General features: G+C 38.1%; 1 protein-coding gene across 4 annotated transcripts in view; it reads left to right on the top strand.

The window, feature by feature from the left end:
- INVS (inversin) overlaps positions 1-12,795 on the top strand; it is an 85,492-nt gene that overhangs the window by 65,763 nt on the left and 6,934 nt on the right. For all 4 annotated transcript variants that reach the window (XM_069004263.1, XM_069004262.1, XM_069004264.1 and 1 more), the window contains 3 exons: positions 2,013-2,225; positions 8,935-9,236; positions 10,535-11,342. In XM_069004263.1, coding sequence (XP_068860364.1) covers positions 2,013-2,225; positions 8,935-9,236; positions 10,535-11,342 — 1,323 coding nt within the window. The remainder of the gene's footprint in view (positions 1-2,012; positions 2,226-8,934; positions 9,237-10,534; positions 11,343-12,795) is intronic.

The raw sequence follows: 12,795 nt of genomic DNA, 5'->3' as shown, positions 1-12,795 counted from the left end.
GCATTCCAAATGTCTGTTGATAAGCACTACTGCATGTGCAGAACAAAAGAGATCCCCAGTATTTCTAGGTGGATCAGTCTTTAAATACAATTCTCCTAAAATATGTATAAAAATTGCACAGTTGCATCTAAAAAATATCTACAAATCTTGTTTTATTGTTAATAGATTGGAAGTTTGGAAAGTGGAAAATCAAGTTAAGTGTTGTAAGAGAGAGGAAAAATAACCTTATGGATATGGTTCATCTGTAATTGAATTGGTTTTTAATCAGTAACAATTTCACTACATAGTGACTTTTTTCAAATATTCCTATAGGAAAAGGCTTCCCTTCTTTACTTTCTTAGAGTGTAATAAAAGATACCAGTTAAAAATTCAAACGTAGTGGTTATAACTAAAAGATTAGTGAAAAGATAGAGCTGAGATTGCATCTAGGATTTTAAGTTGCCTACTTGTTTGCCAAGTATGTGATCAAGTGCTAATCTGGAGGGTGTTGGGTTTGTTGTTCCTTCCAAATTCATTTTGTAATCCAGCTTAATGTCCTGAGTGCATCAAGCTGCTGCTTGACCACCTTCATGTTAAATTACCTATAACAGCTGATGGCTGATGTCTTCATGTGTTTCCCTGTGAAGCCAGCTTGATTTAAAAGCTATCTGCTTTAGAAAGAATCAAGGGAAAGAAAAGTTACATTAAGCTTTGAACTGACAGAACAGAGGAGTGTATGTAAGTGTCCAGTCATACAAACCCCTCTTCAGATGTGATTTAAGTGATTTTTTTACTTTCAAAGATAGCTCTGATGGAGTTAGAGAATCCACATTTAAAAATATGGATCTTCATGACTGGGACCTGCAATAGAATACATTGTCTTGGTAGCTACACAGTATAGCATAAAGTTTACTTTAGTATCCTTTGTGTCTTTAAAATATTCAAAATTAGGAATACTTTAAAAATGTTTAATTATGTTCCTGCTGAAGTTCCCATTTCTGGGTTATCGAAAGTCTGTATCTCTTTAAATGCTATCAGCAGCACACCTTGACATCCAAATTTTCATGTTATGTCATTGTCTTTATTCCTGCAGACACCTCAGTTCAGATACTGTTTACCCTTCCATCAAACCATTGCTGTGTGGCAGGTCCAATTGTGCTTTCTGTCTGTTTTTCTTTGCTTACCAGCACTGCATCCCAGCAAGTTACCATCAACAAGAGCCCTAATTTTCACCATCACATGCATTGACATTTGTTATTGGATAGTCTGATGTGATATGGTCTTGATTATGGTTTGTGACTGATAATTTTCAGCCCCTAAATGTCTCTGCCTAAAGTTTCAGTGTTGGTGTGGGAGAGATGTAAATTTTGCTCCCATGTTGACAGTGGGAAATTTGGGAATTATTTTGAAAAAGGCTTAGGTGTCTTTGACACCATTAAAACCCAAAGCAATTTAATATTTTGAACACCTGTGTCCATTTGAAAACAGACTTAAGTCTTCCTAGTACCTTAAAAAATGATATTATCGTTTTAGATTGCTACTGATCTAATCCTGCTGCTTGGTCAGTCATACTGTCCTCAGTCAATGTTATAGAAGCTAAGCCAGATTTGACAGTAGGTCTCTAGAACTTAAATTCATATGGAAATAACACAAAAATATTTTAACTTACTTTTTCTTTCTATTTCTATATGAAAATCTCAATAACACCTTTTAAAGACTGCCTGCCTGCCACAGTTAATGCTGTGGATGGGGCTTTCGGACATTCTGTCCAAACACCTCATGTAGTCTGGTCCCCCTCTCCCCCACCTTCCATATTAGGAGGCTAAAATAAGCTTTAAACATAACCACAGTGTGTAGAATGAATAAGGTAGGAAAATAATGCTTAAAAAGATGAGGAAAACTACTTAAACAGTGTTTAATCTGTCTCCATACTAGAAGTTGCCTTATGGAAAGAGGGTTAAGTAAATGCACATTATAGCTAGAGTTCTAGATCAATAATAGTTGTGGTTTTGTTTTGCTTTTGTTTTTTTTAGATATACTCCACTTGATTATGCCTTGCTTGGTGAACACCACGAAGTGATTCAGTTCATGTTAGAACATGGGGCTCTGTCTATAGCTGCCATTCAGGATATTGCTGCTTTCAAAATTCAGGCTGTCTACAAAGGATACAAAGTTCGGAAGGCTTTTCAAGAGAGGAAGAATCTTTTAATGAAACATGAACAGCTGAGAAAAGATGCTGCTGCCAAGTAAGTCTGAGACTTGAAATCTACTCCAGCAAAGAGATATTTGTTGTTAGTTTGTATTTATCAGTGTGTGATTTTATCGGTTGCTCATCAGGTTTTGTTCCTCTTTGTGAAATTCATGAAACTGAAGGAAGCATATAACTTCCATTTAACTATAGACAGATGGAAGTTATTTTCCATATAATCCCAGTTTAAATAACAAACTTTATATAATATAAAATAACAAGACAAAATACGAAAGTCTGAGAAAATAGCATGTTAGCATCCATGGATCTTTGCCTGATATTCTGTATGATGATGAAATGGCTTGGGAAACATTTATCACTTGAAGGTGATGGAAATAATTATTGACCTGTCAAGTCTTGATATCAGTTTTGAAAAGAAATTAATAAGTAGCTGAGGAAAAAAAACAAAAACAAACCAGGGAAGGCCTAGTTTAGTAAGGTTTAACTTAATGTTTCTCTAGCAGCCTGAATTCCTGGATTCCATTTGCAACTTCATTTTGGGCACTATCATTCTCTGCACTTATATTTTCTGGTCTTGAATTAGAGAGTTCCTAAGAATTGGTTATATTGCATTACTGATAACTAACATATGCAATTCAAATAGTTATCAGCAAGATGTCTAAGTTCTGGCTGAATTTCAACCCAATTTAAATGTGGTAGTGATAGCACAGTGGTGAAACTCTAAAATCAAAAGGTACATAAATGATTATCAAAATGCTTTGCTTGCTTGGGGTTTATCCTCAAGATTCTTAGTATGAAATTAGCACCTGGTTTCTCTTGAAGAAATCTGATTCTGAAGTGAAAAAACATAACAGTCTGAAAAGATTTCTGCACGATTTGGTAGAATTATTTTGATAAAGAGAGATCATATGAAAAAACCACACAACATAATGATTGAACCTAGAGGTGTTGGTGTTGCACCTGTGTATCACAGACAAATTCAGCTGCACTACACTCTGTATCAAATTTGGTTGTTTGATGTTCTGCATAACTAGCCAGTTGGACCTTCATTGGGTTTGAGTGCTGCTACTGTATAACACTTGTTATTCCCCAGGAGGAACCAAAGCTAGAAATATCAGATAACTCATCTCTTACTCACATCTTTACATCCTGAAGTTGTAACCTGTAGCTCTCCTACTGTTTACCTTTTCTGCTGAAGTCAGTATAAGTCAAAACCATGCAAAGAGAAGCTGCCTTTGAAAATATTTCTTTTTAATGTGGAGAGCTCTGCTTACTGCTGTGTGGTCACACCTGACTTTACCAAATGAGATAGTTTTATCCTTTGTGATGACAGTCATTTTTAGAAGAATCTCTGATCCACCATGAGGAAGATTAAATGGAAAAGAATTGCCTCATGGAAATTTGGGGATATTTTTGTAATAGTTTTCCTTTGTGAGTTTCAGATGTAGTTTCTGAAACTTACTTAGCTGTTGTTGATTTGTTTGAAAACAATAGAAACAAAGTCTGTGTACCAAATACCATAAAAAGAGAATTACAGTACAATTGGAGTGTACAAGCAAATCAGGTTGTCACATAACAAATTTTATTTAATTGCAGTTTTATGATCTGTAATAAACTGAAGGGGACATTATGTTGTCATCATTCTGCGTACCCATCTGTGCATTCCACAGCTAAAATTGGCCAGGGTGTTGCTGCAAAGAAAAACTATTATCCTTACTGATGTTTAAAAATCTGGTCTCCAGATAAAGCTAGACATTATGTGGGGATCCAGAATGATGGTGAATTCCTAGATCAAACACTCCCCCCTCTCCAAATATTTCAGTGTAGGTATTTAAAACTTGCTTTGTAATATGTTATTTTAGAGAGTCTCATTAAGATAAATCGCTCCAATGAGTCTGCATTTAGTTAGGTGGGGGTTTTTTTGTTTTGTTTTTTTTACCCTAACAAAAAGTCAGCCAGCACCTTATACCTGTATTATTTTCTGGTAAAATTACATTCACTGTATTTAAAGCCTATGAAATATTTCTATACAAACATCTTCTCCCATGTTCTGTGCTATATTAAAAAAAAAACCTGTAATTTATAAAATGAAGTTTGATGAAGGCCAAAACAACATGCACACTAATATGTCACTGAGCAAAGAGACACACCAGTAGACCAATTTGGGTAAGCAGGGAATCATTGACAAAGCTCAAATGTAAAAATGCAGTTTACAGGAGGCAGAAGCTGGGACAGACTGCAAAGGCAGAGTGTAAAAGCATGGCTTGGGAGTGTAGGGATGGTGTCAGAAACACCAAAACTCAAATGGAATTGAGATTTTAAAGGGGACTTTGTGCTTCTATATTAATAAAAGCAGTAATACATTAGTAAAAAGCTGAGCAAGGGATATGTGGGCCTGTTGCTGAATGGTGCATTTAGTGACAACAGACACAGGTGTGGCAGGAGTACTCAATGCCTTCTCATCCTCAGTCTTCCAGAAGAAGGTCTCCCAGGCCTCTTTGCTAAGAGAATTGGTTCAAGGAGGAGAACTGCCAGCTGTGAATGAGGATTAAGTCAGGGATGGCTTGAGAGAACTCAGCTGAGACAAGTCCATGGGACCAGACTGGCAGCCTCCAAGGGTACAGAAAGAACTGACACCATTAAAAGGCCACTTTCCAATGTCTTTGAAAGGTCACATAGACTAGGGAAGGTCTCCTGTGGTGAGAGGAAAGAAAATGTTGCACCCAGCTTCAAAAAGGGCCAAAAAAATAATCTGGGGAACTGTAGTCTGGTTGGTGTCCCTGGTCTCTGGGAAACTTATAACAGACAGAAGTTGAAACCAGAGATTTTGTCTGGAAATAAAGAGAAATTCTTTCACCCTTGTAACAATCAAGCAGTAGAACAGCCCAAAGAGGTTGTATTGTCTCTGTCCATAAAAGTTCTCAAGGTGGATAAAAAGCTGAGCCACCCAATTGGACCCTGTTTTGAGCAGCATGTTAGCCTCGATGACTTCCTGAGATTCCAGTCCTGAAATCCTTCCAGACTTCAAAAAGAGGATTTTGGTTTACTTCCGGCAAAACGAAGTATTTAAGAAAATAATATTTAAGGGTTTAAAACATATTCAGGGAAAACTAATGTTCAATATATTGAATTTTGAAAGGGCTGCAGAACTCGTTCCTCATTTGTTCACATTCCCTTTCAATTTCTCAGAATGAGTTCCTGAATCCATACTTTTGTTTTTCATTTTGGCCAGTTGGAGGAAACTGATTGAGAATGAGGATGTGAAAGGGAAATGGATGAAAGTAAGTAACTCCTGATATTTAGGAAGAGAAGAACAGCAAGAAAATAAGCACTTCAATTAAACAGCCTTCAGTAGATTTAGAAAAATGTTCTCATGCCAAGAGAGTACAAGTAGATTATGAGGTTTTTCAAAAGACTGGTGGTTAGCCCTGCATGCTGAGAAAAGATAGGGGAGTGTGGCAACAGAGAAAATAATGAGCTCTTCAGCAACCTGAAAAGGGAAAGCACATATTGGAAATTTGATGTAATTACTAAAATTGACAGTAATAAGAACATACAATGATAAAGCTAAACAAGCTGAGGTGCTAAATAAGAACTGGCAAAGGATGTGGGGTAGGTATCACAATAAACCATTGTAAACATACTCATTGTAAAAGGAAGAGTAAAGAAACAGGTGGTCCATGAGAGATGCTAAGTAGACTGAACTGTTCTGTGGGTTTTTTTTTTTTTTTCACTTCAGAAGAAATTACATCCAACCAACTCAATTTTCTTTTGTGTCTGAATAACAAGTTTTGTGGCCATGGAGAAACAGTAGCTGTCATTCAGACTTGCCTAAAGTCTTCATACTTCCTCATGGGAAATTTCTCATTTCTCACCTTTAAACTGGAATGTATATTGATGAGAATTTCACAAATCCATCATGAATGTGTATTTTCATTTAAAAAGTAAATTTAAATTTGAAAATAGCACCAAAATGCAGAAGATTGTAAGCACATTGAAGACTCAATTAGAAATCTGAATGGTGGTAAAATACATATGAGAAATGACTGAGGAAAAAATAGATAGGTAAGAACTAATGGACTGCTCTACATATTTGGGAAGACCAGTCAACATAGGAATACTGGAGAGAAATTAACTGTTGTCTTAACATTTTTATTAAGGACTACCAGTTTAAAAGATTATTGTAGATCAGAAGCTGAACATGTCATGAGTCAGTGGTGTCATTCTTCTGAAAATAATCATCATGCTATACTGTGTAGCAGGAGATGCTGTTTATACACCATGAAATATAACTCCTCTTAGTCCAGGTGAAGCTCTACCTGTAGTAGGATCATGCCTGGAGATGTACTTTCAGTTGTGATTTTTTAAGTAAGCTTTTTTTCTGCAAGGATAACTTTAAAAACACTCTCCTTTAAAATATCCTTCAGTGACTAGATAAAAAACTTAAGTCTCTAGTCTTAACAGAATAGAAAAGGTTGAATTCATTTTAGCAGAATCAAAAATTCAAAGCATCTCTGTCTCTTCCCAAATGTGTGTGTGAGGCTGAAACTGTTCCTTTCCATCTGCTAAAGGCTCAGTTTTCAGTCTTTCACTTTTGCGACAAAGTACAAGTTTATGACCATTCAGGACAAAATTGTGTTGCATTTACAAAGGAAAGTGTTGGCCTGCCAGCTCTATTACCACTGTTGAGCTGTAGCTGTCTAACTTGAGAGCCCAAATTTGGATCCTGTTGAGCCACCAGAACCTCCTAAGAATGACTGAGAGCCCTGAAGTTAGAATCTTGTCTGCTTCCTTCACTTGTTCATGAAACTTAGCCTCTCAAACTGGACAGCAGTAAAACTTGGAAATCTTAATTTCAAAGAGATCCTTCACTTGTAATACAAGCTGAATTTCTGATTAAATAAAGCAAAACACAAGGTTCTTATGTATTCAGGAGTCTATTATTCAACTAAGCTGTACTGTGACCATTATGATGATACTTTATGAATAGGGAGCTTTGAAATCCCTTCCCTTTATTCTTTCTTCAGTTTAATCTGAAAAATTAGTACACAGATAAGACCTTTAAAGAAAAAAAACCCCTTTTTTCTTCTTGGTTTCTGGTCCTGTGTCATTTCAATAACTTTACAATTGGTATGTTGCTGAAGTTATTGTTTTGAGTTGATCTGCTCATCAGAGGAGTGCAGGTCACTCTGGCTTGATTGTGTATCACACAGCCCATCTCACACTTCCTTTTCTAATACCCTGAATAGAGGGTATTGGTACTAGGCTGCTTATTCTTGTGGAGGATGGAAAATTACTATTCTGTGAATAGCAAGATCTGATTTATCAGCTCAAATGGCACAGTAATGGCAGTGAGATCCATACTGTACACAGTCCCAACATCCCTGCATAGTCCGGTTGTGGAATGCCAATATTAATTGAAACTAGCCACTTTTTTTCATGCCAGAGGGAATACTGAATCCCAGGCTGCTAGGAGTGTATTTTTTTAGATCAATTAGCAGCTTTTCAGGTGCAAAGTTCAATCAGCTTCTTCTGCAGAGCATAGTTGATAAGATAGCAGTGACAGATAAAGTTAGGGCTTCTCGCTGGCAGCTCGCGCTGCAGTGACACGCGCTGGCAGTGACACCACTCACAGGAACTGGGGCTGGCGTGCTGCATAACTCACCTGTCACACGCCGTGCTGGGAGCTGATGTGGCAACAGTCTGCAGACTGTGTTGGAGCACTGGAAGCGAGTTAAAATACCAGGCAGCTACATGATACGGCATTTACCGCCTGTCCGTCCAACAGGAGAAGTGTCACTTTGTCCAACAACCAGGGCTTAATTTACAAAAAACAAATTCAATGGGAGGTAGGTATGTAACGTTTGCTGTGTGCTATTGGGTTTATTCTGCTTGGTAGGAACAAGAATTTAAAAGATAAAGTGCAATGATAGCCCACTGTATTTCAAAATAGGCTGCAAAATTTTATTCGATGGATGCACCTTTCCTAAGTTTGTCCAAAATTCTCTTTTATGGCTACACGGTTAAGAGACGTGTGACTTATTTCATTTTGGAAATCCAAATGTCACCATTGTAATGGCCTACTGTGTGCACACAAGTTTCTAATTCACATCTCATATTTTCAGAATTTGTCATTTATATGACATGTAGTCATTTATATGACATGTAATGTATATGCAAAATTTATTATCTACCAATGGCAAATACATAGCAGCAAGTTAGTACCAGTATCTAGCTCAAAGTTGGTTTATTATTGTCTGTACTAACTATGGCACATTTAAGTATGAAAAAATAATTTTCAAAGGTACTGTGTTTTTTGTTAGTTTTTTGCTTTTCAAATACAGTGCATTGCATTACTACTTACATGAAAACATTGCTCATTACTAATTACAAACATAATTGTAAGTGTCATGATTCTTTTAAAAATCCTAATTTTAATTTTTGTATATTTATAAATCCCCCTAAATTTAGTTGTTTTCAATAAGTGAGTTAAAACAACTGCAAACTGAATGGGCAGCTGGCTGACAAGGACTTAACCTTCATCAGGCTGTAGCTGCAAGTCAGTTTTTGTTTTGGATCAAGCCAAGACATTTCAGTGCAATGTGTGTCCTTTTCTCACGAAAAAGATGTCAAGTCAAGGTTTTGTTGTGGCAGCATCAGATTTTTAGAGAGGAGTGTGCTCAAGTTAGATATATGCTCCCAAGATTTAATCTTTGGAACTCTTATGGTATGGACTATAATTGCAGGAAACGTGAAGAAGAAACTAAGAGGAAAGAAGCCAAGCTGCAGACAGGGATGCAGAACATGGAACAAAACAAATTTTGGGTACAACAGAACCCCGCAAATCGGGAGAAGGCCACCAGTATCCCACAGCTACCCAACAAAGCAGCTGACACACAGAGCAAGAGGATTCTGTCCCTCAATGCTTCACAGATCCAGCCAGGGAGAAACAGCAGAGGTTCACCTAAAGCTGGTCACAGCAAAGGGGCCCCAAAGGAGAGCTGCCTGTCAGCGGAGCCTCAGAGCGAAGGTCGTAAGATCAGGCAAGGTTTGTGATCTTTTTTAATTGCGCTGTTTATCCGCTTTGCCCAATTCTTGGGGTTTTTTTTATATAGGACCCATTTTGTCTTTCTGTGATTTCATCATCTTTCATCACTTGAGCAATTTGTGCAGCAGGGTAGAGTTAGATACACATTCTTTTACTCTGTGTGAAGTAGTGAAAAACACCAGTATAGTGTCTTATGGAGTCTATAAAAATACGTAGAATACATGAAAACAGGCTGTGGGCAATTGTTCTATTAATTGCACCCTTTGGAGAAAATAAGATTAAAGATATTTGACATATCTGCGGTGCACATCAAGAATGTTAATGGAGAAATGGTATCTCTTGTTTTTAAACGAGATTTATCCTCCAGCTCAATCCAAACTGTCAGTGTTTGAAAGAATGCTATGCCTTTTTTAGGTATGCATTCCCTTTTTGTTACTGAGGTGATGCCAGGAAAGTTGATACAACCAGGATCAAATCATGAAGTTGTATAGTCAGTTCTCATTAGGTGTTTTAATCAATCTTCTTTATTGGACTTCATTGGTCATTTTATTGGAATTAAATATAAATTTAGACCCTTTGGGCTATGAAAACTGTGATTCAGTTGATGGGTGTTTTCTGATCTGGTTATCCAGTCAAAAGGGTATCCTGTAAAGCATCGTTTCACCAGGTTCTGGATGATCCAGATGATTTTCATCTGGATATCAAAGATCTCTTTCTTTTCTTTTTCCCCTGATACCTACCCTGTAACATCCTGTCTGTTACATTTCATCCTGTCTGGTTTATTTTCTCATTCTCTTGTTAATTTTCAAGCAGAATGGAAGGTGGATGGAAGATGGGGAATTTTCAGTTTTGCACTGCAGTCTGGCTTTCGAGTCACCCTCACCAGAATGTTTAGAAGCAGTGATCACACAGCAGCAAGGGAGAAATAGGAAGGACTTCATAGTTTCATTCAGGATGTCAAGGGAGGTACTGAGAAGCCAAGTACTTTGGGTTTCCTGGCTCAGTGGGTTATCCTGTGCCAGGATGCAGGATGGATAGAACAGGAGCTTTTCAGGCATCTAACTCAAATGTAATGTTAGAAAGAAAACCATTTGTAAAACATTGAGCAAATGAAGGAGTTTGGGACTCTACTGTGACAGGCAATCATGTCCTCTTCTGATTCTTCCTGCTTGCATTTTTTTGTTCATTTAAGTGAATCCTAGTGTGCCTCAAAGGTAACTGAGCCAAAAAATCAGAGACATAAACTATGTTTTGCTGGATCAGAGACTGAACGTTGTTTTCCATTTCTCTGTCTAAAGATTCATTGAGAAAACACATCAAAAGCAAGTCAAGTTGTGTCCATTTCCATTGTGGCAAAGCCAACGAGGGAACAAAAGTTGAAGTGAAACATCAGGTTGCACCTGCTGCAGAAGTGGACGGAGAAAAGCACCAGGAACATGCTGTTGACACAACGGGTGCCTGTGCTCGGAGGAGCAGGAGGCTTCCTGCTTCTGCCTGTAGGACTGCCTGTGCTGGGGAAAAGCAAAGGGATTCAAGTCAGCCTCCCTCTGGCAAGAGGGACCACAGTGAAGGAAGGGCTGTGTTCTTCTGCGATGCTGCTTGTACCGGTGGAACGGCGCAAAACTCAAAGCTGGGTGAAGCTCCTTTCAAAGGCAAAAGGCACCAGCAGAAACCCAGAAATAAGGAGGTAAATGATAAGAGATGTTCACCAGCTGGTTCTAGTAGACCAGGAAGTGCCAAAACAGTATTTGGAAGCACCAGAAATGACAGCCTGCAGGCTGTAGAACAAACTGTCAAAGTGGGAAACAATGAAATAGCAAAAAAGGCCTCCTCATTATTGTCTGCTGAGGCAGAACCTACCAGGACTGTGCCAAGAAACCCAGTAACATGTTCTGCTTCTGATCACAGTTTGAACTTGGAAAACACAGGCATAATTGGATCCAGGAATACAGATGATCAGTTGTGTTCTGTTCCATGGCAAAGTACAAATATTGAACTAATCCCTTTAGAGATTCGAATGCAGATCATAGAAAAAGAAAGAAAAAGAAAAGAGCTGTTTCGGAAGAAGAACTATGCTGCCACAGTCATACAGAGGACGTGGAGAAGGTAAGATTACTGTTTCAGGAGCTAGAGACGAGTGAGATACAAGTAGATTTCAATTAAACTAGGCCTGTTGGCAATGTCCTTTATTTGGGCCTTTTGCTTACAATGTTGCCAGTGCTAAATGAGGAAGTTAATAATCTTTCTCCACACAAAGGGAAGTGGGTTCCAGTTGCCTAGAATTACATCAGTCAGTTCATAAAAAGTGCAAGATAAGTGATGACTTTTAATACTCAGAGAAATTGTTAAACTTCTATTTCAAGCACTGATATTTCTTTAGAGCGTGAATCAGGATTTGCCTAAGCCTGGAGTTCAGTGACACATATGAAATTGTGCTCTGACCTGACTTTTAACCAGATAACCAAACCACGGGATGTTTGGAAGCTTTGAGTGTTCATTGCCAAAACTTGAAGCTAGCTTGAGTACCTTGATTAAGCAGGAACAACTGCTGTACAGAAGAGAGAGATATGTCCCAGTGTTTGCTTTCCACAGCATTATCCTGCTTTCATGAATGTGTGAGTTTCAACCTCAGAAATGCCATCATTCTAAAAGTAAATGCTCCTTAATATTAAATTTCTTACCAAAATGGGCAGGAAGAGTATGGCTGTAGGGGAAGCACCCTATTCTTATTTCTTGTTTTTATTTAAACTTTCTTTGATTTTTATTGGGGGCAGAAAAGTATAAATTGCTGATGTTTACTAATATTCTTTCCAGGTCTCTCACTCATTTAACAGTTTCTCTGAGGAACTCTGAGTTGAAGATGTCCCTGGCCATGGCAGGGAGGGTAGATGAGATGGTCTTTAAAAATCCCTTCCAACCCAAACCACGCTGTGGCACTGTGATTCCATGCCATATTCCTCATACCTACTCTGAACTGCATAGCAAAGCAGCCATTGTTCTCCCAGGGTTCTACCATTTCTGCACTCTCTGCTGTTCCCACTCACTGTGCAAGCAGCTGGGTGCTCCTTGGCCTTCTTTTCTGATGTAGATCCCAAGCTCTTGTCTTATGTGTTCAAATCCTTTAGGTACCAAAAGCTAAACGCAGTCAGGAGTAGGCACGTGCCACGGCTTTAAGACAAAGCAGAGCAATGTGTAGTGAGTGCTTGTGCAAATTTCCTCACAAGAACTGGGATCCAAAGTCTTGCATTAAGCTGACTTACCTGCATGAAAATCTGCATTCCATTTGCACTTCTGACTCTCTGAAGATTCTGATAGGCCTTTCTATACTGCTGAAACAGGGATGGTGTGCAATCTCTCCAAGAAGTGCATGCACTTACACTTTGCATTTTGGAAATTGTGGGAATTAAAGATTGTTTAAGTTACATCTGTTATTTAAATACTTAATAGTGAAAAATAAATATATTTTTTCTGTTTGCAAGAACTCAGAGAACACTAACAAAGATCATAAATTCTGCAGGACTGCAGGAGAGATTAGTTTGGCAGTTCTTCCACAGTCCCG

This window comes from Aphelocoma coerulescens, chromosome 2 (assembly GCF_041296385.1).
Source record: "Aphelocoma coerulescens isolate FSJ_1873_10779 chromosome 2, UR_Acoe_1.0, whole genome shotgun sequence".
In the NCBI taxonomy this organism is placed as follows: Eukaryota; Metazoa; Chordata; class Aves; order Passeriformes; family Corvidae; genus Aphelocoma; species Aphelocoma coerulescens.
This window is presented reverse-complemented; position numbering and strand designations above follow the sequence as displayed.